This window comes from Macaca mulatta, chromosome 14 (genome assembly GCF_049350105.2).
Source record: "Macaca mulatta isolate MMU2019108-1 chromosome 14, T2T-MMU8v2.0, whole genome shotgun sequence".
NCBI lineage: Eukaryota > Metazoa > Chordata > Mammalia > Primates > Cercopithecidae > Macaca > Macaca mulatta.
Window position 1 is genome coordinate 89,062,617 of NC_133419.1, and position 27,589 is coordinate 89,090,205.

Consider the following 27,589-nt stretch of genomic DNA (forward strand, 5'->3'; position numbering starts at 1 on the left):
TATGAAATATAGACTGGAGTACACGATGACATAGTCTTTAACATCTGTTGGCAGAAGGAACCAAAAGCCAAAACAAAACAAAAAAGTAAAACAATAAACAAGTAAAATCAAGTCTTGCCCTGTACCAACAATACTTGAAAACTTATTAGTTGGAGACTCCTGATTTCAATTAATAAAAACAAGAGAAGAAAAGAACTTTAGATGACATTCTGCCCAATTCAGTGCAACCTTTTTGTTCTTGGATATGTCATGACATATTTTCATCACTTCCTGGCTAAAACTTCTTTCTCTTCACCTAAAATACACATATAATTGGGACCCTATTTAGGAACTTCTGGGAATGTCCTGGGGATGAGGGAAGAATGCCCAGTAGACAAGCTAGGAATTCTGATCTAATTTTGGAGTGAAGACGGACGTATAGGCACATCTCTCCCAGAGATTTGAGGATTTTAAAAAGTATCTCAACCTTTGGGAAGCTTATGTTCCCAAGGAAATTATTTGTTCCATAAATAAGACTACCCAAGATGAGTAATACTTGGGGATGTGACCCCCCTCTCCCACATCTGCATCTTTTTTCAGTTTATGTATATGTGGTGAGATTGTGACAGATTACCTGTGAGATCATCAGTGGGCCAAGACCCCAGCTGGCATGCCTTGCATGTATACTCATCAAAGACATACTCATTCTCCTTACAAGGTGTACAGGTCCAACAACAGCTGACTTCTCCCTTTCGGATCACCTAAGGCAAATATTTGAAATTTAGATATTTTTTTGCATAGATAAAAATCCAACAATTCTATATTCCAATGTGCTGTTTTGCAAAGCAGAAAGGCCTTTCGCATACATTATTTTAAATGTTATCAGATAAGCAGTATAATTTTTAATATTCTTAATTTATAATTAAAGAAAGTAAGGCTGAGTTTAAACAAGTCCAACATCATAAAGTTAGCTGGTAGCAGGATAAGGCATTAAATTAAATGCAAGTCTTTGGATAATTAGCCTTGGAAACCTGTATTTAATTAAGTACCTGTGCTTGTGCTCATATGTACATACGCATAACTGAATTCACCCCAGGATCTGCTCTACTTCTCCTTTCCTCAAGTTAAGAACTGCTGCTCTCTGGATTTACCTTAGCTTCCTTCCCCCCATTAGTTGAATAATTGTGAGCAAAAAACATTGTATATTTCCTAATCTTCTAAAATCTATCCATATTGATAAATATAATTAGGAATTTGTATTGGGTAGAAGAAAGCAAAAAATTAAGATTTTCCTGGAGATGATCTCTTGATCTCTTTCTACTAAAAGTCTGATTCAACAATTCAGCCCATTCTTTCCTATTTTGGTAGCTTTGATTTGTTTGAAGGTAGATGAGGTCATTCAGACTATTATATACCTCTTAATCTATTTGACTTTTTTAAGGTAATGGAAATAATTTAACAGGTGAAAGAGTCACAGATGTTATTCTTTTGAAATAGATGTACCTTTTCTTCCCCACCATTGGTGCATGAAAAACCTCTCTGGAATAGACAGCATTCATTAAATGTTCTTTTAAATCATTAAAACCGTGGTTAATATTCAGCAATGACCAGACACAGTAATAATTACACTTTATATTTCTAGTCTGACTCTAGTAATGACCTTTGATAATAACATCAGCTAGATACCAAATATAATTGTAAGCTGACAACTGTTTTTTACATTTTTGTAGTATTTCTTCTACTGACTCTTAAAACTACAACAATACAAGCAGGGAATAATGGCAAAAGGGCCTAAAATAGATTTTCCCTAAAGTAAGTAAATAAGTGAGGCAAAATTGCTCCTTAGACCTGATTAAAGTATTCTTCATAATAATATTGACTATTTCCAGGCTCTTTAGTACTTGTCCCATACTGTTATCCCATTAAAGCATTAGAACAGCTCTGTATGAAGTGGCTGGTTTATTTTTTTCATTTTCTTAGGGGAGAAAACTGAAGTTGAGTTAGCTCACATAGCATGTTAGGGTAAATGAGGGATCAAACAATGTATGTTGAACTTCAAATGCTCATGCTTATAAATGCTGAGTCTTATTGGAAGATTAGACTGTGTGATATTTTGAAAGATGCAGGGGAAAGAGTACTGGCTTGGGAATCAAGTAGCACCAGAGTTCTCCAGCCAATGCTCAGTTTCTTTTAACTGGACCTATTGCTTTTCGCATAATAATATCTACCTTATAGGATTTCCTTAGGATTAAATAAAACAACACAGTGATTTGTAAAGTGTAGAACACTCTAATAATGTTACCCATTTCATTAATAATTTGCACATAAATGTCCATATATAGAAATGAAGAATTTCATTTTCAAGGTATACCACACTTGGCAAAACTATCCTTGAACAATTATTAGATTTTGTAATGCAAACAGGCATATTGCAAAGCTGAAGGAGTGTCTTTCAGACCTTAGCAGACCTTAGCAGGGATTAGCAAATAAAAGCAGCTGCATTTCCCCCCACTGAAATACTTTGATTTCCCATGGTTCAGTTTTCATTGGTTTGTGAATTTCAGGTAAACACCTGAAATTAAAATAAGTTCATGCCTTTTTCCAAGAAGAATTCCAATATTATAATCTCTTTTTGAATCAATAGTGATAACTTAATATGTTTTCCTCTGATCATTTAGAACTTGTTTTATGTTTTCACATTTTATGTTCTGTTTCACATTTATTTTGAACACGAGGTAGTGACAATTCTCTTTCAAGATCCTGGAAGCAGTGGTGCTTTCTTTTTTATTTATTTTATTTTTTGAGGCAGTCTTGCATTGTTACCTAGGCTGGGAGTGCAGTGGCGCCGTCTTGGCTCACTGCAGCCTTGACCTCCCCTGCCCAAGAGAGCCTCCCACCTCAGCTTCCTGAGTAGCTGGGACTACAGATGTGTGCCACCAGGCTCAATTATTTTTGTTTCCTATTTTTTTTGAAGAGATAGGGTCTCACTAAGTTGCCTAGGCTGATCTTGAACTCCTGAGCTCAAGGGGATTCTTCCATCTCAGCCTCCCAAATTGTTGAGATTATACTCATGAGCCACTGCACCCAGTCAGCAGTGCTTTCTTTATGAATAACAATATATAACATATCTGAACCTTTACTAGACTAAACCCTTTCATGGAAACTAAGTTTACAAACTCTGAACAATGCCATGAGATGTTGATATCATGAATTAAATTGCTCAGTTACAGCCTTAAACCATATTAAGAAAATCTTATGCATTGTATATGTAATAGAGTAAAAATGACATCTGGTTAGAAAAATGAAGTTTGGGATTTTTAAAAAAGGTCGAAGCAAATATTGTTACAAAATAACCAGTATTAAAAATATGATAATAGACCAGGCGCGGTGGCTCATGCCTGTAATCCCAGTACTTTGGAAAGCCGAGGTGGGCGAATCATGAGGTCAGGAGATCGAGACCATCCTGACCAACATGGTGAAACTCCGCCTCTAATAAAAATACAAAAACATTAGCCGGATGTGGTGGCAGACACCTGTAATCCCAGCTATTCTGGAGGCTGAGGCAGGAGAATCACTTGAACCTGGGAGGTGGAGGTTGCAGTGAGCCAAGATTGTGCCACTGCACTCCAGCCTGGAGACAGAGGGAGACTCCGTCTAAAATATATATATACACACACATATGTATATATGTGTGTGTGTGTGTATGTGTGTGTGTGTATACACACACATATATATATGTATACACACACGATAATAGGGAATAAAATTCTTCTAGTTATGTAAATTATTCCCTTTAGAATAGGGTAGAAAAGTATATATAAAGAAATCTCTCAAATTAGTCATTCAGCATTTAGAAGTTCTTTTTGTTTGTTTGTTTGTTTGTTTGTTTTGGAGATGGAGTCTTACTCTGTCACCCAGGTTGGAGTGCAGTGGTGTGATCTCGCGCCTCCAGGGTTCACGCCATTCTCCTGCCTCAGCCTCCTGAATAGCTGGGACTACAGGTGCCTGCCACCACACCAGGTTAATTTTTTTGTATTTTTAGTAGAAACGGGGTTTCACCGTGTTAGCCAGGATGGTCTCGATCTCCTGACCTCGTGATCTGCCCGCCTCGGCCTCCCAAAGTGCTGGGATTACAGGTGTGAACCACTATGCCTGGCCCTGGAAGTTATATTTTCAAAATGTATTGCTGTGAAGGGTCAAAAATAAAGAAAAAATATATGGTAATTTACACTGTGTAATTTTTCTACAGGAAGCACTGGAAATTATGAATATTGATATTCTTGGTGGATACACAAATAATTGTACATGAATTTAAACCCCTCATAATGAAGAGTTTAACTGCAAGATAATTGGCCAAGATGAAAATCTCTTTTGTCTCGATGTAACAAGCGTTAGCAAACATTTTTTTACAAAGGATCAAATAGTAAATATTTAGGCTTTGGGCCATACAGTCTCTATTGCAAGTCAGCAACTCAGCTATCCAACTCTGCCACTATAGCAGAAAGTAGCCATGGACAATATATAAACAAATAAGCTTGGCTGTATTTTAATAAAACTTTATTTACAAAAACAGATAGTAGGTCAGATTTGGTCTGTGGGCTATAGTTTACCAGCTCTTGCTGTATACCATAACAAGACATACAGAAAATGTCAGATATCTAATATTTTGAGCCATTTAGCAGATATTAATACATTTATTTTTATCTTCTTTTACCTTATCTTTCTTCTTTCTGGTCTTATGCTTTCCAAATCTTCAGACCTACCCTTTGAGGGCCTTACTATCAATATTAAAATATTTCAGTTTCAGTCTTAATCACAGATGAAAAAACATATGAAATGTCTTCTAAACAGAGTGAAGATAAGGTTGATTGAAAAGACCAAGTCCAGTGGCTCTAGGAATACACTACCTGAAATGTGGTATGGTAGTACTTTAAGAACTGTTTGATGAGCAAATAAATTATTTTGATATCATTTTTCCCGACAGCATTGTGCACCAATAGCTGCTCTCACCCCCTTTTTATTATATCTTTGTCTTCTCTTCATGAATTTTTAATTCCTGTAAGTGTGGCCACATCTTTTTTAGCCTAAGAGTAATTTTTTAATGTCCTCAAATTACCAAATTATCTCTTACATGCTTTTTGTCACATATTTCTTTTTCTTATACTTTTTATTTTTTCAGTTGACACACAATAATTGTACATATTTATGGGTTACATAGTGATGTTTTGATACACATAATGTATAGTGACCAGATCAGGGTAATTAGCATAGTCATCATCTCAGATATTTATTACTTCTTCATGTTAGGAATGTTCAGTATCCTCCTTCTAGCTATTTGAAACTATAGAATACTTTTAACTATATTCATCCTACAGTGCTAAAGAACACTAGAATTTATTCCTCCTATCTAGCTGTGATTTTGCTTCTTTTAACAAAGCTCTCCCTATCCCTCTCTTCCTCCTTCCCTTCCTACCCTCTAGTACGCTCTGTTCTAATTTTTACTTCTGTGAGATCAACTTTTTTTTATCTTGCACATATAAGTGAGAACATGTGACGTTTAATTTTCTGTCCCTGGCTTATTTCACTTAACATTCTGTTCTCCAGTTCCTTCTACATTGCTGTGAATGACAGGATTTCATTCTTTATGATTGAATAGTATTCTATTATGTAGATATATTTTCTTTATCCATTTATCTTGATACTCAATTATCATTACATTCTATTCAATCTAGCAGGCCCAGATGAAGGGTGAACCCTCAATTTTCATGTCTTTTCCTCATTGTTCCTCTTCTTTGACCTTTTTCTTCTGCTGACTACCATCTTATGTGACAGTGTGCTCTCTGGTCGTCTCTCTCTTTGTACCTGTTGCTTCTCAGCCTCTACCTCTTCTTCCTTTTTTACACTTTGAAAGCAGAAATTCTCTAAGGTATATTCTTGGTCCATATTTATTTTTTATTTACACTTCTAGGTTCTGCAATTTTGTCTATTATAATAGCTTCAACTTTAACTCTATTTAATCAATTCCTAAATCTATATGCTTAGCCTTATTTTTCATTGCTCTAGACCAAACTTTTAATCACTGGATGGCTATATCAAAACCAACATGCCCCCAAACTAACCAATCACCTTTTCTATAAAGCTACCCCTATTTTTCTATTCCTGGCAATGCCACCTTTTATTTACTGACACTTAGAATTGCAGTTGATTGTGTTGACTTCTTTATCTTCCACAACTCAACATCAAATTGGTAGTCAGCCTGATTGAATCTACATCTGTAATATTTTCTCCAAATATGTCTTCCGGCCCCTTTTCATTTTCACTGTTTCTTCCCCAATTCAAGGCCTTATTACCACTATCACAGCATGCTTCTAACTTGTCTCTTCTTTCTTGTTTTATAAATCTATTTATTCATTTTCCTTACCACAGCTCAACTTCTGCCAACATCTTGATCAAAATTATTCTGACTCCTCTTTAATAAAAATTAAGTTCAATGTATTTAGTATGATGTTCAAAACTCTCCACAAATCTGGGTTCAACTTATTTCAACTTTCTCTTTTATAATAATCATTTAGAGCAATGCACTCTAGATTATTTACTTGTGCTAGACAGTCTTCAGTTACCACTTTTGTCTCTTTTCTTTTACTGTTCTTTCTTTGTAAGTGTTCTCTCCCTGAAATCATACTCATTTTTATGGTCCAAAGTTTGACATTTTATTCAGAAGAAATATCTCTATCCCTTTTGTACAAACTGATATAGCCCTCTTCTTTTCTTTCTTAATGAAGTCATCACATTTTACATAATGTTGCTTATCTGTGTCCATATTTTTCTCACACAGACTGTAAATCTTCTGACAATTAAGGGTGTCTCATTTATTTTTGCCTCATCAATATTAACTATTATATTAATAAACATTTGATGAATATTTATTAAATAAATTTGAATTAGTGTCTTTTCTAACTGTAAACTTTATTTCCAGGAAGTCATGTCTTGAAAGGCTTGTATGAGCAGAAAGGGTGTGGGCAAACATGATTCATCAACTGGTTTAATCAAACCAACTACTAAGACTATTGTGAGTTGCACATGGGATTTCATAAGGAATGAGTGAGAATTTCTGACATTAGAAGCTTACAATATAAAAAGTAAAATAAGTGTCTAAAATTTTAAAAAATAGCTAATGATAATTAACACTGTTGAATTTACAACAAAAATGAAAGAAACATAGATTCCATTTTACCTTGATCTGGCCTTTCTCACATGGTTCACTGCACACAGATCTGATGATGTTGCTTTTCTTGGACCATACTTCATCATCATCCATTTTTAATTCTCCATTGTCCCAACTTCCAACGTTGATATAATCAAAATAATCTTTTCCCATTTCCTTGAAATTCATTATTTCATACCTTAGGAATAAGAATATGATAATTATGCAGCTTAAGACGTAAATATTCAGCTTTGAAAAGGCAATATATTTTATTCCCAAAAATGTGTCTACTGTCATATAAGTAACACTGGAATTTTCCATGACAGTACACTTAGAATAACAAAAATAATCTGTCCATTTCACTTTCTTTGCAGAGACCATTTCCGTACTTTCAAGCTTACACCTGAAATAGAAAGTAATCCCATGTGAGAAGGTGACTTGACCTCAGCAGGATGAAAGACAGTTTCAAAATAACTTCAAGAAGTTTAAACAAGTACTACTGTTAGACTTCTACAAAAGATAGACAGGTTTTTGTCTGTATTCAAGTAAAATGATAAAATTTCCATTTACTAACCAAGTGAGAAATTTGGTAAATCTTTCATCTTATTTTCAGCTTTAGAGGATATAGAGGTAATTTACAGAGGGCCTCATTTTACCTTTCTTACTTTGTCCATTATCAATGGCTAAATTCATTGTACAAAGATAATTTCAAGAGTGAAGTTTAAAAAAGTTTGAAAATAGCTTCTAAAGCACCTCATGCAATGTAAAAATGCTGGAAAAGAGTAGTTCCTTGTGAGTTCTCAGCCTTTGCTAACTATTGTTTTTTTGAGTATGTGGATATAAATGTAAAAAAAGAAAATCAATGTGCTTACTTACAAGCCTTTTCTTATAAGTAAGCTCATTTCTAGAGAAGAATCTCTGAAACAATTTTCCAATTTGAGGATATTGGATAAGCAATATCACCACTATCTCAGTTTCTACAGGTATGTCTCAGGCACACACTGTGCTCACATAGTATTTTATACTGTTTACCCCCTCAGGACTTATAGTCCTGACAGATAGACATATAAATGCCTCCTCCAGCCTCCTATGCTCAGCATGTGTAGCTATCTGGAAACTGATATGAATGGAAAATGTTCTAGCTTTTGGATTCAAGTGATGAGATTACTATACTCAAACAAATGTTCTGTACAGAAATATTCAGAACAAAACTGGCATCTATTGAAACTTATGTTATAAAATGATGCCATTCTGTTTTCACTCCAAATCACAATTTTTACTGTAGGTTTTTTTTCTTCAGAATATTACCTCATTCTTGTTTTGTTGGTTGTTCAGTAACTTGAGGATTTTCCTTTAGTGTTGTTAGTCAGCAACAATTTGGTCTAAATTCTACTTCTAAATCAAAACTATCAATTTATAGGATACTTTCCTTCCCTCTTGGTCACAATTATCCCATGGCCTCGGTTCATGCAATGAGTTGAGATATTAGAACACAGAGCACTGAGGTAAAAAGAACTCTTGTATTATGTCATTGGCTACTTCAAATATATGAGCTTTGAGTATTCAAAGGGTGACTTTCTATGAGCAAATAACCTTTGAAGATTCTAGGATGGGAGAAAGAGAAATGTCAGTGTCAGACTTATTTCTTTGCTGCTGATAATTTGAAGAAATATGTGGGTGTTATTCCTCACTCAAAACTGAGCTGTCAAATCCATTTCTAGCAATTCTTAAGTCTGAAAAGTTTAGTTCACACTGTTAATTTTACAGATAAAGGACTGAAACTCAGTGAGGTTAATTAGTACAGATTACAGAGTACATAAGCGTCAGAGCCAGGACCTAAACTAAGCCTTTAGATTTCAAATCTGCAGTTCCTTCTTCCTTATTAGACTGCTCCAAATCCTGGGTAGAGCTAAGAGACCATATTTTCCTTGCTTAAATATTGTAAAAATTTGAACCAATTTATATTGTAGGGCTTTTATCTCTATATCCACGCCTCTTTGTTTTATGTACAACAAATGGTAAAAAGTAAAGTGATCCAGTTTTTGAAAAATAAACATGAAAACTCTATAGAGTGGAAAATGTCACATTTGACAGGGAACTTGTTTTCAGGAAAGTTAAACCTTAATTTCAGTTCAACTCGATAAACTTGTTATAGTTACATTTGAGACAATGAACCCTCCCTTTGGAATTAGCCTTTAGATTTCTGGTCATTGTTTCTTAATACAAGGCAAACACAAAGAGATATTATCACTCACGGCTAAAGCTGTGAAAATAGAACATTGCTTTAAAAATCTTTTTTTAGTACATTAAAGAAATAGATGAGAATATGTCTCCACAAAAGAATATTCTCCCCTTCACTTGTGAATTTGTATGAGCCCTTTTAATTTTCAGAGATAGAATATAGCTTTTATTCTCCATCAAAGGAAAATAAAGTGAATGTTTAAAACATATTCTTATATAACTTTTAGGTAAGAATCAAAAGACATAATGACTTCCTGTAATCTTTAGCCATGAGTCAATCTAGAAGACTGTATTTTGTTTCCCAAAAAGATAACAGTAGGCTGGGTGCGGTGGCTCACACCTGTAATCCCAGCACTTTCGGAGGCCAAGGCGGGCCAATTACGAGGTCAGGAGATCGAGACCATCCTGCCTAACACTTGAAACCCCATCTCTACTAAAAATACAAAAAATTAGCCAGGCGTGGTGGCAGGCACCTGTAGTCCCAGCTGCTTGGAAGGCTGAGGCAGGAGAATGGCGTAAACCCGGGAGGGGGAGCTTGCAGTGAGCCGAGATCTCGCCACTGCACTCCAGCCCTGGCAACAGAGAGAGGCTCCCTCAAAAAAAACAAAACAAAACACAAAACCCAAAAATACGGAACTTCTGTGTGCTCTTTGTTTTTGATGCCTTTAGTAAAGATCCAACTTGAACATATTCAGTGTCAGAAGCAAAGATTAGTGTGTCATTCCAATCACAAGACACTTTAATATGAATCTCCAGCTCAGTTTCTTTTTTCTCCTTCCCATCCTCTTCCTCCCATTTATCTTCTCCTCCTTCTCTTCTTCCTCAATCCTCCTCATCCTCCCTCCTCTTCCTCCTTCTTCCTCCTCCTCTTCCTCCTTCTTCCTCCTCCTCCTCCCTTCCCTTCTCCCTCTCCCCCTCCCCTTTCCCCTTCCCTCCCCTTCCCCCGCCTTTCTTTCTCATTGCACCTCTTGGTTTTTATATTTCTCTGCTTCTGAAATGTTTTTCTCAGCATAGTGTGTTTGTATATGTAATTTATCTGATTTAATATCTGTCCCTTCCTTCCCCTTACTCTCTACCTCCTCATGTCTGCTCTTTCTTAACTGGCCACAATTTAAACCTAGAATATTCTAAATAATTTTAAAAATAAATTTTATATATTGCTCAAAATCAAAATAAACAAAAGATATTACAGTAACAACAACAAAAAGTTCTATTAAAGCATTTAAGGTAAACTAGAGAAAGTCAGGGTTCAATTGAACAGAAATAAGGAACTTTCTAAATGGCTCTAACTCTGAAAATTAGAGAAGATTGTCTTCAGATGATAATGAGGGGTTTATTCAAGGGGCTTAAACAGGGTTGTTGTTAGAGAAAAGTGAAAAATCATTTGGAGAAGACTGCAGAGTATTACATTTATGTGGATCCTAAGGCTCTTTCTATCTGTAATTCCAATGCTAAGGTGCTTTTCCTAAAAAAAAAAAAAAATGTAATTCTTAAATGTGTGCTAAATTATCTGTGGGTCGGCATAATAGATACTCCCAAGCCCTGGCCTATACAACAAAGCAATTACAATGATCTGTGCCTTTGGAGTTGGATAATCACAGAGTAAAGAGAGATCACAGAGTTAGTTAGACCAAAAACATGAATGGCACCTAATAATGGAACACTTTTATATTACATATTAATGCATTGAACCATTTCAAATGTAATATAAGAAAAAAAAATTAAGGTAAATTTTTACTTGATGATTGTGCATGAGATTTGCACATGTCCTTGCCCTGTTATTTAATTGACTATACAACCTTGGGCATGTCTCTTTCTTTCTATGACACAGGGTTTTTTTAACCAGGAAAATCTAACAATGTGCAAGTGTGTGCCAGAGTGAGTTGCTATCTCTTTCAGCTTCCTCTGTTTAGGATCCTCCTCTTTTAACTCTTTAACTCTAGAGGATTCCTTAATCATCCCAGGATCCTTTGGTTTCTCACTCAGCCAGGAATACCTTTGATCTGGCAGGATGCTTTTACTCCACAAAAATAACAAACTAATGTCTACAAATAAATTTTCTCAGAATATAGTGTTTTTAAAATTTTGATCCTGGTTGATTAATTGGCAGGCTGTTGTATTAGGTTAGAAGTTGAAGCCCAGAAGACTGAGTTAAAAATTTTGACTCTATCATTTACTAGACTGTACTTTTGGGCAAGTCATTGAACTTTTGTAAGATTTTTTTTTTTTTTTTTTTTTTTTAAGCTGGAAAAAAGAATGGTAACATTACTGACCTCATAGGATTAAAAAGTAGAGCACTTGGCTTAGTGTTTGGCTCAGAACACACACTCAATATATGCTAGTTATATAAATGGATTATTTCGAGAAACAAAAGGTGGTAAATCACCTTTTCCTGAGTCTGCTAAATCACCTTTTCCTGAGTCTGCTTCATGCCCTTAGAGGCCAACTCTGATAATTTATTAATGGGTTAATGTTATACTCAAACCTAGTAGTGCAAGGATAGACTCAAAGCAATCCTGAATTCCCAGAAATTGTTTGCAAAATTTTAAGTATGTTGTTCTTGGAAGAATATCTATAAATTTTGTCTGAGTCTTGAAGGGATGATTGTTCCAATAAAGATTAAGAACCCCTTACAACATATTTGAAGGATTATGAATAAGGCAGCCATGTTCTGCCTGATCCATCAAGGTTTCCCTTTGGAATAGAGCTGGACCTTCTGAGGCATCTCCTCCCTTCCTGGTTTGTGGAATGGGTTTGGGTACCTGACATAAAAACTCTTGAATTGGTGGAGCTACAGTCATCAAATTCTATCAACAAGTCCCAAGCTGATGTCAGTACTCTAGAGACGCACATGGGAATAATAAATTCATGTGCAGATATCTGGGCCCATGCCTTGACCTGAGCCTAAAGACTGAACTCATTGGTCAACCTGCCTGTAAAAGATTTACAACTGTGAAGTTTTGTTTGGCCCTGAGAAAATGCTTGTATTTTTTCCTTCATGGATATACGGAAGAGCCAAAAAGTAGAAAACAACATGTGAAAAGTCAGCTTGTTTTGGCAAACAGCCTAGTTATAGCAATATTCTTCGAGTCTGTAGAACAGAAAAAAAAAACCCTAGGTTTTTCACTTGGCTGTATGACCTGAAACTAGCTATTACTTATAAGTCTGGTATGTGAAATAGTAACAGCTGCATTTGGGATAAGCTCCAGCTCATCTTAGAATATAGAATATAGAAGTGTGCTAAACCAAGGTTGCTGACAGAATGTGTGGGCACATGTGGTGCGAGTTGTTGAGGATTTATGAAACCTCTTGGCAGGGTCAACTACAAACAGAGTGTATAGACAGCTTTCCAAGCACAGTTGTTAAGTATGAACTATTGCTAGAAAAGCACTGAGAGACCAAAGGACCCTATTGTTTTGATACAAGGCTGAGTGAAGACTCAACCCTGCTACAACTCAAAATATCATTTCAATGGCATGATTCCTTATAGATTAAAAGTGTCTACAAGTCTTAAATGACTGTGTCGAGTCATTTAAGAATTTGCAGTAGAAGATAAATGTGAATTCTGGTAAGTTCTGGTACTTAGTGATTTCTCTGGGGACTGACCTATAATTATGAGTTTATGTTCTTCAAGTTCCTCTATAAATAATGAAAGGTAAAATTTCAGAGAAAAAAACAATTTAGTCCTTGACAAGGAAGAAAGTGATCCAGCTGGAGAATAATAAAATAAAATATGACTTATAACTCACTTGCTGTAGGTACAGCAAACAACAGAACAGAACCTCAGCCCCATTTCTGGATTACCAGAAATCAAATTGTTCCTGTTTCAGAATAGTTCCATTGCACAAGAAAATAGCCAAATACAGGGAATAACATGACAAGCATGTACAGAGAAACCACAGAGATGATTTTTATTTATCTATGATCATGTGAGGTTCCTGTCTCTTAGTTTAGGTGTCTGAAATGTGATAATTCCCAAAGCACATTTTGAACATCAGCACCAATGCTTTTTTCCTGGCCACAGGAAATGGGGCTTCTTCTCTCTCTATCTTTGCTCATTTGGGATGTCAGGGAAGGGGAAACATGACCAGGAATCCTAGATTAACCACAAAGGAGAGAAAGAGACATTTCAGGATCAAGTGTTGGCTGTTGTTCAGTCTCTACTGTCTAGAGGAGAATCGTAACAATACCTTCCTGGAGAGTCTCCATTCTCGTCGAATAGGATCATATCTCCAGAAACCCCAGTAAAATTGGTTTTCATCAGGGACTCCAAAAGTTTCCGTCCATCAATTGGCTTCATTGCATCACAGAGTCCTGCATAGCCTGGGCAGAGGGACATCTGCATGTTGTGGAGCCCATAGGCCATCGAATAGATGGCGTTGATCACAAATCCCATTTTGGAATCCTGAACATGATGTGTTTTCAGAGTCAGAGAACCTGTTGGGAAACAAATTAAGCATAGCTTTGAGATACAAATCTACTCTCGCGATATTCCTGGGTACTGAATAATGGGTTGCCTGTAATTAGAGAATGCACTGGAACAAATTTATCAGAGTTAGAACCGTGGATAATACTGAGAAACAGTACCAACATAACGGGACTAATATCTTCTGTATTCAGGTTTTTCTTCCAAAACCCTGAAAAAAGTTCTGAATCACCAACAGTAGCAAGATCCGCTTTCTTCCATAACCAAACTCTAAGTATGAATGCAGGATAGAATTGTATTTCTGTACCACAAAATGTATCTTAAGGACAGATTCATTTCATTAGTATCAGCTGTGATAATATACCTTTTTGGTTCAGAAATCCTCAACAAACCTCCAGTTTCTAAACTATTATGTTCTCTTACCTGGCGATATTCCACCATCGATATAAATTTACCTATTTAGATTTATCACCCAGTACTTCTAATCTCAAAGCATATGCTCTCTATAAACTGGCCTATTTGAAAGTTATAAAATATAACATTTAAACTTCTTTAATTCATTAATTAATTCAGTAAACATTTATTAGAGTCAGAATATGCACAAAGCTGTGTAATTTATCATCTAGGGAAAAAAAGAAGATTTGAACATGGAGCTTGTACATAAGAAACTTGTCCAATAACAGAGATAAATTATGCAAATACAGTGAAAGGTAGAAGATAATAAATCTGTAAAACATGTGGAGGTAAAATCTATAGAGGCCCAAAGGAGTGAGATATATCCGTTCCAATAGAAGGTTCTTGGGAATTAAGGAACTACAGGAACTAAAGTTTGTTATTGATGATTGATTTGACAAATATGGACTTAGTGCCTGTTATTTCTAACTGCTTAGAACTTGCTCCGAGTGAGGGACATCATGCTGAACAAGACAGACGTGATTCTTGCTCTCATTTACTTAAAGTCTAGAGGGCAGATGAGCATCTATCTAAGCAGGCAATTACAATGTGTTTTGATAAGGGCTGAGACAGGACTGAATAGTCAATCAGACCTGGAAGCTCTCTGAAGCTGAGCTTTAGGCCAAGTATCAATCAGATGAAGGGGGAGAAAGAGTGGTCCAAGCATTTTTAAAGAAAAATAGATAAGATACAGCATGCTATGTTTGGGAGACCTTAAGGAAATCAAGGACCAGCACAGAGAGTAGGAGGTAGGAGAAAGGAGAGAGCTAAAATGGTAGAGGAAGGCAGAGATGATTAAGCCATGTTAAGATTGCTGCATTTTGGCTAGGCGCAGTGGCTCACGCCTGTAATCCCAATGCTTTGGGAGGCCGAGGCGAGTGGATCACTTTAGGTCAGGAGTTCAAGAACAGCCTGGCCAACATGGTGAAACCCCGTCTCTATTAAAAACACAAAATTAGCTTTGTGTGGTGCCGGGTGCCTTTAATCCCAGGTACTCAGGAGGCTGAGGCAGGAGAATTGCTTGAACCTGGGAGGTGCAGGTTTCAGTGAGCCGAGATGGCACTATTGCACTCCAGCCTGGGCAACAAGAGGGAAAGTCAGTCAGTCTCAAAAAAAAAAAAAAAAAAAAGATTGCTGCACTTTATCATAGGAGCATTGGGATTCACTGAAGTGTTGAAGCTAGGGAGGGACATGATCAGATTTCTGTTTTAGGAAGACCATTCTGACTACATTGTGGAGAAAGGTTTAAAGGGCTGTAGGAGTAGGGCTGTCAGAGAAACTCATTAAGAGGGAATGCAGTGATCCCAATGACAGAAGAAAATGTTCTTGGCTGTGGTAGAGGCCACGATTATGGCAAAGGTGTCTAGGAAGTGAAATCTATATCCAGGTCTGGTGATTGTAGAATAAATAGGGTTAAGACATATAGGAAATTGTGGTAAAAAAAAAAAAAAAAAAAAAAAAAAGGTGAAAGAAAATGCTGAGGTAAAGCCAGAGCTTATCATTTTGGAAGAAATGTTTCCTTTAAGAAAGGTTTTTTTTTTCCCCCAACAACAACAAACAACAACAACAACTCTCCAAAGATAGTATGGTGCTTTATGGCTTCCCAAATTGTAGAGGCCTATTATCTCCATCTTGATTGCTGGCCCAAATACTGACACCTTAAATTTCCCCAATAGAGAGTCTCCCTAGAGAAACTGGCATAGTTCATTCTGACATAATATAAGATGGGAAGTCCTGCTTCTATCTCAGGACTAGACAATGGTCCCAGGCTACACTCTAGGCAAATCTTACAATTTCATTCCCCACACAGACTGGATTCATATTTCCACATTTTACTTCACACTGCTGGAAATTCCATGATTCTAGTTGCCAAGTCAAACACTTTTGAATCACTTTTGACTCCTCTTTTTCCTTCATACCTTCACAACTCTTATTTATCTTCAAAATTTATCTGGAATTAGACTGCTTAGCACTAATCTACTTCTACCAGACTCAGTATGTATCCTCTCCTGTCGAGATTATAGCAATAGTCTTCTAACTGATTTCCTACTTTCTCCTTTTGCCCATCTTCCTTGCACGCCAGCTTGTTTTTAGCGCAATAGCCATAATAATTCCCTTAAATAGAAGTCAGATCATAACAATCCTCTGATCAAACTTCCCAGTGACTTTTTTCTTATTACTAAAAGTAAAAGCCAAAGTCCTTGCAATGGCCTTCAAAGACATACAGAAGCCTGCCTCGTGGTATTTCACCCCATTTTCCTTTGACTCAATCTCAATATTCTTCCCATAAATTATTCCACCCTAGACACACTGACCTTCTCCCATATCTTCAAATATGCTAGGCATGCCCCTGCCTCTGAGCCCTTGTAATTGCTGAGTCTTCTACCTGGAATGCTCTACCCACAAGATTTGTGCAGGACAGTTCTCCAAATGGCCTTGGACTGACCAGGGTTTCCTCCCTTTCTTGCTTGTAGTTCTCAACAGTAACTGTATGATGGTCTGATAATGTAATTTACTGAGATAGAGAGAGACTGGCTAGAAGAGCCTAGGCTCTGTTTCAGTCTCACCAGAACAGAATGTCCTTCAAAGATTTAGCACAGGAAGTCATGTGACCCCAGGATATAACACCCAGTGCAGGCTGCTTTCCAGGGTCCCTTGTCTGCTATGCAAGTGGGTTACATGCAGTTGAGACTCCATCCACCCTAGGCAGCTTTCTGAGCCTTGGGGGAGCAGCTCACAATGAGTCCTAGGCTTCTGATGTTTTTTGCTGCCTATCTGTAAGTAATAAACCCATTTCACATAACTTGCATATGAGTATGTTCTGTCACACAAGTTGGTAACCAGTGCATAGCGAGCTTGCTTCACAAGTCGCAGAGCATATTTCCTTCCCAATTTATGACTTTACTCAGGCATCATCCTCTCTGTGAGACCTTCTCTGGATATCCTGTCTAAATTGCATCTCTACCTCCCCCCACCAATACTCCCTATCTTCGTTTGTGACATTATTTTCACCTTACCAACACCTAACGTATTTTATAGATTTATCTTATTATCTTGCTTATTGGCTATCTCAAACACTACTCACTAAAATATAAGCTCTATAAAAACAGGGAGTTTTTTTGGTTGGTTTGTTTTTGTTTTTGTTTTGACATGGAGTCTCGCTCCATCACCCAGGCTGGAGTGCAGTGGCGCGATCTTGGTTCACTGCAAGCTCTGCCTCCCGGGTTCATGCGCTGGGACTAGGGGCTCCCGCCACCATGCCCCGCTAAATTTTTTTTTATTTTTAGTAGAGACGAGGTTTCACCATTTTAGCCAGGATGGTCTTGATCTCCTGACCTCATGATTGGCCCTCCTTAGCCTCCCAAAGTACTGGGATTACAGGCATGAGCCACCGCGCCCGGCCCTGATACTTTCTTTTTTGTTCTCTACTCCGTGCCTAGAACAATGTCTGGCACACACTTGGCCACCAATAAATATTTGGTGAATGAATTAAATTAACAAACTGTCTTCTCTAGACTACCCTTCTATTTTACTTTTTCTCCCTAATCCTATACTAATACTAGTTCCAACCATTTTCTTCCTCCTACTTTTATTTAGGTTCAGGGGTAAATGTGCAGGTTTGTTACATGCGAAAATTGTGTTGCTGAGGATTGGTGTATAAACGATCCTGTCACCAAGGTAGTGACCATAGTACCTGATAGGTAGCCTTCCAAACCATAGCTCCCTACCACCCTTCCTCTTCAAACAGTCTCCAGTGTCTGTTATTTCCATATTTATATCCATGTGTATTCAATGTTTAGCTCTCACTTATAAATGAGAACATGTAGTTTTTGGTTTTCTATTCCTGCATTAATTCACTCAGTTTTTGAATTTTGAGCTTGATTCATGTTGCAGCAAAGGACATGGTTTTTTTCTTTTTTATGGCTGTGTAGTATTTCACGGTGTATATGTACCATATATTCTTTATACAGTCCACCACTGATGGACATCTTGGTTGATTCTATGTATTTGCTATTGTGAACAGCACTGTGATGAACATATAAGGGGATGTGTCTTTTTCATAGAATGAATGTTTTTCCCTTGCATATACACTCAGTAGTGGGATTCATGTCTGTTCATATTATTTGCCCATTTTTAAATGGGATTGTGTTTTTTCTGCTGATTTAAGTTCTTTACACATTCTGGATATTGGACCATTGTTGGATACATAGTTTACAAATATTTTCCCCAATTCTGTGGGTTATCTATTTACTCCGCTGATAGTTTCCTTTGCTGTGCAGAAGCCCTTTGCTTAATTAGGTCGTATACATCAATTTTTGTTTTTGTTGCAATTGCTTTGGGGAATTTAGTCATAAATTCTTTGCTAAGGCTAATGTTCAGGATGGTATTTCTTAGGATTTCTTCTAGGGTTTTTATAGTTTTAGGTCTTACATTTAAGTCTTTAATCCATCTTGAGTTAATTTTTGCATATGGTGACTGGTAGGAGTCCAATTTCAATCTTCTGCACACAGATAGCCAGTGATCCCAGCACCATTTATTGGATAGGAAGTCCTTTCCCCATTGTTTGTTGTTATTGACTTTGTTGAATATCAGTTGAGTATAAGTATGTGGCTTTGTTTCTGGGTTCTATATTCTGTTTCTCTGGCCTATGTGTTTGTTTTTCTACCAGTACCATGCTGTTTTGGTTGCTGTAGTCTTGTAGTATAGTTTCAAGTTGGGTAGTGTGATGCCTCTGGCTTTGTTCATTTTGCTTGATTTGAGGTCTTTTTGGTTCTATATAAATTTTAGGATAAATTTTTCTAATTCTGTGAAAAATGAAAGTTTGGTAGGAATAGCAGTGTATCTGTAAATTACTTTGAGTGGTTTTGCCATTTTAACAATATTGATTCTTCCTAACCATGGGCATAGAATATTTTTCCGTTTGTTTGTGTCATCTCTGATTTCTTTCAGCAGTGTTCTGTAATGCTTATAGAGATTTTTCACTTCCTTGGTAAGTAGTATTCCTAGTTATTCCTTATTATTTTTTTCTTTTTTGGCTATTTTAAATGAGATTGTGTTCTTGATTTTGCTCTGAGCTTGGACATTATTGGTTTATAAAAATGCTACTGATTTTTGTACATTGATTTTGTATCCTGAAACTTTGCTGAAGTTGTTTATCAGTTCTAGAAGCCTTCTGGTGCAATCTATGGGGTTTTCTTGGTATAGATTCATATCGTCTGCAAAGAGAAGTAGCTTGACTTCATCTCTTCCTATTTGGATGCCCTTTATTTCTGTCTCTTGCCTGATTGTTCTGCCTAGGACTTCCAGTACTACATTGAATACAAATGAAGAGAGTGGATACTCTTGTCTTGTTCCAATTCTCAGAGGGAATACTTCCAGCTTTTGCCTGTTCAGTATGTTGGCTGTGGATTTGTCATAGGTGGCTCTTATTATTTTGATGTATGTTCCTTCGTTGCCTAACTTGTTCAGAGTTTTTAACCTGAAGTGATGTTGAATTTTATGGAAGGCTTTTTCTGCATCTGTTGAGATGATCATGTGGTTTTTGTTACTTCTGTTGTGGTGGTAAATCATATTTATTGATTTGCATATGTTAAACTAACCATGACTCCCAGGAATAAGGCCTACTTGATGGTGGCTAATTAACATTTTCATGTGCTTCTGAATTCTGTTTGCTAGTATTTTTTGAGGATTTTTGCATATATGTTTATCAGGAATATGAGCCTGTTGTTTTCTTTTATTGTTGTATCTCTGCCAGGCTTTGATATCAGGATGATGCTGGCTTTGTAGAATGAGTTAGGGAGGCGTATCTCCTCCTTGGAATAATTTTAGTAGGACTGATACTAGCTCTTCTTTGAACATCTGGTAGAATTTGGCTTTGATTCTATTGGGCCCAGGACTTTTTTCGGCTGGTAGGCTTTTTATTTCTGATTCAATTTCACAATTTGTTATTGATCTGTTCAGAATTTTCATTTCTTCCTGGTTCAATCTTGAGAGTCTGGGTGTTTTCAGAAATTTACCTATTTCTCCTAGGTTTTCTTGTTTGTATGCATAGTGATGTTCATAATAGTCTCTGAGGATATTTTGTATGTCCGTGGGGTCAGTTGTAATGTCACTTTTGTCATTTCTAATTGTGTTTATTTGGATCTTCTCTTTTTTTCTTTATTAACCCAGCTAGCAGCCTATTAATCTTGTTTAATCTTTCAAAAAACAAACTTTTGTGTTCATCGATGTTTTGTATGGATTTTCACATCTCAATTTCAATCATTTCAGTTCTGATTTTGATTATTTCTTATCTTCTCCTAGCTTTGATGTTGTTTTGCTTTTGTTTTTCTAGTTCCTCTTCCTTTCCTAGGTGTGATGTTAGGTTGTTAATTTGAGATGATTCTAACTTTCTGATGTAGGCATTTAGCGCTATAAACTTTCCTCCTATCAATGCTTTAGCTCTGTCCCAAAGATTTTGTTATGTTATGCCTCTGTTTTCATTAGTTTCAAAGAATTTTTTGATTTCTGCTTTAATTTCATTTTTTAATCCCAGAGTCATTCAGGAGCATATGGTTTAATTTCCATGTAACTGTATGGTTTTGATAGATTTTCTTAGTAATGATTTTTAATTTTTATTTTGCTGTGGTCTAAGGGTATGTTGGGTATGATGTCAATTTCTTTGAATTTGCTTGGACTTGCTTTATTCCTGAGCACATGCTCATCTTAGAATTATGTGCCATGTGCAGATGAGAAGAACATATATTCTGTTGGTTTTGGATGGAGTGTTCTGTAGATGTGTAATTAGCTCCAATTGGTCAAGTGTTGAGTTTAAGTCCAGCATATCTTCATTACTTTTATGCCCTGAAGATACATCTGACATTGTCAGTCGGGTGTTGAAGTTCCCCAAGATTATTGTGTAGCTTCCTAAATCTCTTCATAGATATCTAAAAACCTGTTTTATGAATCTGGGTACTCCAATGTTGGGTACATATACATTTAGGATAGTTGAGTCTTCTTGTTTGTATTGTAACTCTTACCATTATACAATATGTATGTTGTCTTTTTAAAAATTATCGTTGGTTTAATGTCTGTTTTATACAAGAAAAGCTACCCCTGCAGTTTTTTGTTTTCCATTTGCCTGATAGATCTTTCTCCATGTCTTTAGTTTTAGCCTGTGGGTTTTTTTACTTGAGACAGGTCTCTTGAAGTTAGCAGACAGTTGGGTCTTGCTTCTCTATCCAACTTGCCATTTTATGCCTTTGAAGTGGGGACATTAGCCCATTTACACTCAGGATATAAATTGATATGTGAGAATTTGATCCTGTTATTGTGCTATTAGCTGCTAACCATTTTTAAAGGATCCAAGAACACTTCCTTCATGAAGACCACCATGATTGCAGATATTAAAATTAAGTTGCACTTTGAACTCTGGATCATTTTCTCTAGACCTCTCTCTGACACTCTATATTCCTTATTATAGAATTGTGGGAATACTTTAGGGGAGCAGAGTTGGAATCATTCATTTCCTAGGTCAGTCTTATACCTACCTTTCCCTATTTAACATGCTAAGTAAAGAAGAGTTTACTCACTTAATTGATTCTATTTCCAGAAGACTGGGTATTCAGTGGCAATCTCTGAGGCCACACTTAGGTGCTTTACCTTGACCCTAAGCCATGTTCTGCAACTCAGCCTCCCAGCCACTATCAGAGTACAGCAGTACATGTTTTTCTGACTGTTATAAAAGGTGCTGGTTTGAGTCTCATTCTTTTGTTTTTCTCTCTTATGAACAGGGTATGGAGATCTATGTTTGAATCCTGTTCTGTGTCTTCCTGGCTCTGTGACTTGGACAGGTTACTTAGTTACTTAACATTCAGTTTAATCATCTGCTAAATGATGACCCTCATTTTACAAGGATGATATGAGAATTAAATGTTATAGAAAACTCATAAGTATCTCACACAAAGCCTGGCACAAGATGCTTCATAAGTAGTAAATATATCAAAATGTAAATCATAATAACCTTTAGTAACTATATATTTCTGGTCAAGACTTTAGAGTATAAAAGGAAGTGAAAGGTCTCACCTGATGTGATACCCATTAGACTCTCAGGCAATCACCGTTTAGCTTTTTTTTCCTGATTTTTATTTATGCCTTGTCCACAATAGACAGCAACTGGCACAAAGGCAAATCTGAGCCTTTTTAATTTGTAAATTAAATCACAGTGTTTAGGGCATGGTTACTATACTGTTTATTGAATTGAATGGGGAAAATATTGACAATTTGCATTTGTTTGGCACTTTTCAGCATAATTTTGCATTTATCTGTTATGTGCCTCAACACTGCAAAATAGACATGGACAGCAGAAATTATCAACACTGTATATATAAAGAAACTGAGCTGTAGACAAATGAAGTCGATTTCCTATGGTCACTCAGAGAGTAAAACTCAAAAGTAGACAGAAACTTCTAATGTCATGACTAGTTTTCTTGTTATACTATATTGTTATTCTTTGGAAAGAAGAAATCCCTGTATCACCTTTTAAAAAATTATTCTAAATAAGAGATAAACTTAGGGAAAACAAATGGTAACAATATTGAATTTTTCCTATATAGTTCCATGCGTCTGTTCTCTCAGATAATGCCTGCTAGCACTGCCCAAGACCTGGGCCCAGATATGTACAGAAGGGGCCGATCAAAGCAAGAGCTTAAAACCTGACGGATGCACATGTTTGTTCACAGTTTGTTAAATCATTTGTTATTATTGAGCATCTGGAAAAAACTGGCCTATTTGAGTGGCATTAGGATCTTGTAGAAGTCCCTGGTGACTATTTTTTCCTAATCACCCAAAGGCCTAAGTGATTGCAGATTCCTCCCCATCAAAATAATAATAATAATAATAATAATAAAACAATAATTGGAAAACCAACAAAATACCAGAAGAGAACAAATAGAAGTTTAACTTTTGTAATTAATTTCTTATTAAGTCATTTTGATGCTTATATATTTTGCAGAAAGAAATCATAATTAGTTTTAGCATTCATGAGGCATCAGGAGTTCAGTTCATAGAAATCCAAGTTTAAATTCTGCCTGTGCCATTTCACCTACTTTCCAGCCTTCTTCCTCCACCAGAGAAAGAAGCACATGGCTGACCTTTCACCTTCTTCAGGTAGCTGAGAGAGCTCCATTGAAATGTGTGCTAACAAAATCAGGACTTCACAAAATGCATTAATCTCATAAAACTCAATGAGCTAGGGGCTATTTCCACTATAGATTAAGAAACTAAAAAAAAAAAAAAAAAAAAAAAAATCAAAGTTACTGTGAATAGCTGGCAAGCTTAGATTTTTTTTTAAATTGGGGACGGGGTGGTTGGTATCCATATTTACAAGAGACATTTGTTAATACATTAGTCTCAAGATTATAGATGTGGTGAATATATTGGTAAATTGGGGAATTCTCTTGCCTCTTATCTCTGTAGGTTTAGGTCCCCATCTATCTCCACTCCCCCCATAATTCCACACATGGCTGAAGGGGGTGAATGTGCAAGACGACATCGCACTTTGTGTAGAGAATGCCTCTCAACTATTAAGAACAGCAGAGCATAGCATATAAGAGCACAGATTCTGGAAGTAGACAGAAGGTTATAACCATAGTTCTGCCATTTTCTTCTGTTCACTGTTGCTAGCAAGTTAGTTAACCTCTCTGTGCCTGAAAAAGATGGTTTTAAAAATGGCATCTAGCAAATTTAGATGATACTTAAACAAGTTTATACTAACAAAGCATTTGATAAAATAAATTGATTTATGTTACCTCATCCCTAACCCAAGTTTTGTTAATATGATTTATTTCTTCACATTCAAAATATAAAGATCTGGGAGAAGTATGTTGCCAGAGGCATTAGCAAGTGCAAATATGCCTAATATGTTCTTTGAGGAATAAAAGAAATGCTGAAGCATAATAAGGGGAAGATAAGTAGGATATGAGGCAAGAGAGGAAGGGGGTTGGATGAGGTAGTGCTTCGGAGTGTTTTTTTTTTTTTTTAACCAGAGAAACATTGCTATCTGATTTTCATTAATTTTTTTTTTTTTACTTTGCTGCATGGAAAATAGAACAAGAGTGGGAAAATGGGGAAACGCAGGAAATACTGTGACAGAATGCTAAGAGATTATGGTAGCTTAGTCTAGGGAAGGATTCTGAATATATTTTGAAAGCATAGAGAATAGAATGTACTAAAAGATAGGATGTGGAGTGTTAGGAAAAATAATGAAGGATGAGTCCAAGTATTCAGTTAAGTAAGTAGACAGATTAGAGTGTCATTAATTGAGAAGTGAGAAATCACTAATACGTAATTATGATTCTGTTCTGTTTCCCTATAATACTGGTACTGACTTTTATCATATATTAAACATTCAATACAAAAATTGCCTGTTTGCATAACTATCTCTAACCTGGATCTAAGGCTCAGTTTTGCTGTCTTGTGACATTGGTAGTGATCTGTCACTGATTTCCAGGACACTGTGGACTCCCCAGAGACAAAGATTCTGTGTTTTTCACAGATGTAGCCCTTGTGCCTAGCATAGCACCTGACACACAATTGGCTCTATTAATATATGTTAAGTACATGAATGAGGCCAAAGGGATGACAGGATGCCTCAAGGAGTGTGATCAAATAACAAGTCTCATTCTCAGATCGTCAAGTCAGTTTACCAGACAGAAAGCATTCCTTTGTAGAACAGCACTTGTTTAAACAAAACTAAACATAGCAATGCCAATTTACAGCAGGATCTGTTAGGTGGACCAGACAATCCCATCAAGCAATCTCATGTATTTTTACCATCTAATAAAACTACATGGGAAAAATTTTGGTCCAATCAAGATGGAGTAAGCACACTCTGATTCTCCCACTGAATACAGCTAAAAATCCTGGACGGAGCTGGAGAAGCTAGTTGAAAACTCTGAAAAATAAGTAGTAATAAGTGGATTGGGGAAAAATAACAGAACTCAAAACATCACTGAATCATGCATGAGTTTCTTGGATTTTTTTCCCTAATATCTTCAGATTTAGACTCAAAAGCAGCCAAATCATGGAAGTGTGCACCAGATGCAAGCAGAAAAAGCTCCAAGAAAAGTTCTTTATTTCCAATCTGAGGAATAGAAAATGGCACCCTACAAACCAGAGAGAGTGGAGAAAGTTGTATTTTTGTTTTCTTCTATTCAAGCCCCCAGGTAACCCTGGCAAGGTGATAGCAAGTGGTGGTGGCAAAGGCAAAAGTGTCTGGGTGGATGCTTTTAAATCTAAGGATGGAAACCCTTCTCTGTGACCAAAGGAACTATATCCCAAGAGTGTGTGTGTGTGTGTGGGGAGAAATTCTCTGTTGGTTTGTTCCTTTCTCTAGCCTTTCCCCACTTGGTTCCCATGGCAGGGTGATCTTAGGAACAGAAAGTGAGAGGCAGAGGTGAAAATTAAAGTCTCAGATCTCTAGCCGGAGGACCAGGAGATGGGTGGGAGAGGCTGGAACCTGGAGTGGGACAGGGAGACAGTAAGGGCAGGGAGGCGGAGAGTGCTAAGGAAGTGGTTCTATAGCATTGAGTATGAATTCTTAGTTTCCCCCTAAGTTGTACAGGCATTGATTTGACTCTGGTCAGCATACCAACCTTTTGAGAACTAAACTATGGGATGGAACAATGCCCAGGGCTAAAGACTGACCACTCGATGAGGCGTATGTTTGATAAACTTTGATAGCACTGCAAAGGCTTTGAAAACTGAGAGTTGAAGGTGCAGCATAAGAAGGTAAGTGGGAACTTACAGACTAATGAGGTTGTTTGCCTATACTTAACAAACAAACAAACAAACAAGAAACAGTATTCTCCATTAGATTTAAATAGCACCCAAAATTTCATAACATTATATTTCAACTGTCCAGAATATGGCAACTGTATACAATTATTTGGGAGTGATGTAAAGAGCCCAGAAACTTTTACTAATATTCTGGCTTCATTTCTAAATTCAGACTGTTGATACCATCTTTCTTTAATGATTTAGTAGAACTCATTGAGTTATATTCAATTCTTTGTTCTTGCTGCTTTGGCCCTAGAGAGAAATTCTGGCTCATTAAATAATTTATTAGTTGACTCATTCAGAGATTAAGTCATTGATTAAAAAGACATTTATTGAGTACTTACTGCATGTCAGACACTGTGCTGGACGCTGCTGACAGAAACATAAGTAAGATGAATCTGTGTCCTCAAAAAAAAAAAAAAAAATTCACCATATAAGGTATGAGCTCAGTGGTAGAAGCTTGTGGGGACCAAAGGAGTTTCATCTTATTAGGCAAACTTTAAAGTCTTAAATGTACATAATAAAATGCTTTGTTTTATTCAAAGTTCTTTTCTTATCCAGTAATGGTAGGTATGTTAATTAGTTGGCATGATAGTCCACCAAAGAACAGGACTTCATTCAGTAGTATTTACTTCGTTCAATGATTATTTTTTAGGGTCTGCTGTGAGCCAGGATTAACCTAGCCATGAGGTTCTGTACCAAGCAGTCTTACCAGGTACTCTCTGGCTAGATCGGCCTCACAGCAGCATGTAGAGAGAAAATGGAAGCAGGAAAGGGCTGCTCTTCCTTCTTTTCTTCTTTATTCTAAACTAGATCCTTGAGTTAGACCACTTAACATTCATTCCTAATTTTCATATTGTTTAAACAAATCAGAAGCCTCCAAGAGGATTAGCAGAAACTACAACTCTCCAATCTGTGATTATAATTTAACTTTACAGGGCCTCAAAACATGTTCTTTAATTCATCTGGGAAACCAGAACTTTGAAGCCTAGTAGCTGTTAAACAAAGGAAAATCAGACTGTCTTAACAGTGCAGAATCAAAGAATATCTGAGATACAAGAGATTTCAGAGAACATCTATTCTACAAGCTGAAGAAAGGAAGCCCTTGGGCTGAATTTGGCCTTTAGATATGTTTTATTTGGCCTAAATGCCGTTTTATGGAAATTTCACATTAATATCTAGCTTTGTGGATTCTCTTGATAATCAGAAGATGTGACAACACTGGCTCCATTTTCTCACATGGCAAATGCTCTGGACCCTGTCTCATCCAAGATTGTGACCTTCTAATTTGGTCCAATAAACTAATATTACAGATAAGGAAAATAAGACCAAGAGGACTTACCTAAAGTCATACCTTTAGTTAGTAGAAGCTAGCCTCAGAATACTTGCCTCCTAATTTCTTGAATAGTGTTATTTTCATTATGTGAGGCTAAGGAACCATTGTTTAAGAATGATTTTGGCAAATTAAC

General features: G+C 36.5%; 1 protein-coding gene across 2 annotated transcripts in view; it reads right to left on the reverse strand.

Annotated features, from left to right (window-relative positions):
- The window catches only part of GRM5 (glutamate metabotropic receptor 5), a 579,984-nt gene that overhangs the window by 87,805 nt on the left and 464,590 nt on the right, over positions 1–27,589 (reverse strand). For both annotated transcript variants that reach the window (XM_015115388.3, XM_015115385.3), the window contains exons 5-7: positions 13,615–13,861; positions 7,214–7,382; positions 614–740 (exon numbers count right to left, since the gene is read on the reverse strand). In XM_015115388.3, the coding sequence (XP_014970874.1) occupies positions 614–740; positions 7,214–7,382; positions 13,615–13,861 (543 nt within the window). The remainder of the gene's footprint in view (positions 1–613; positions 741–7,213; positions 7,383–13,614; positions 13,862–27,589) is intronic.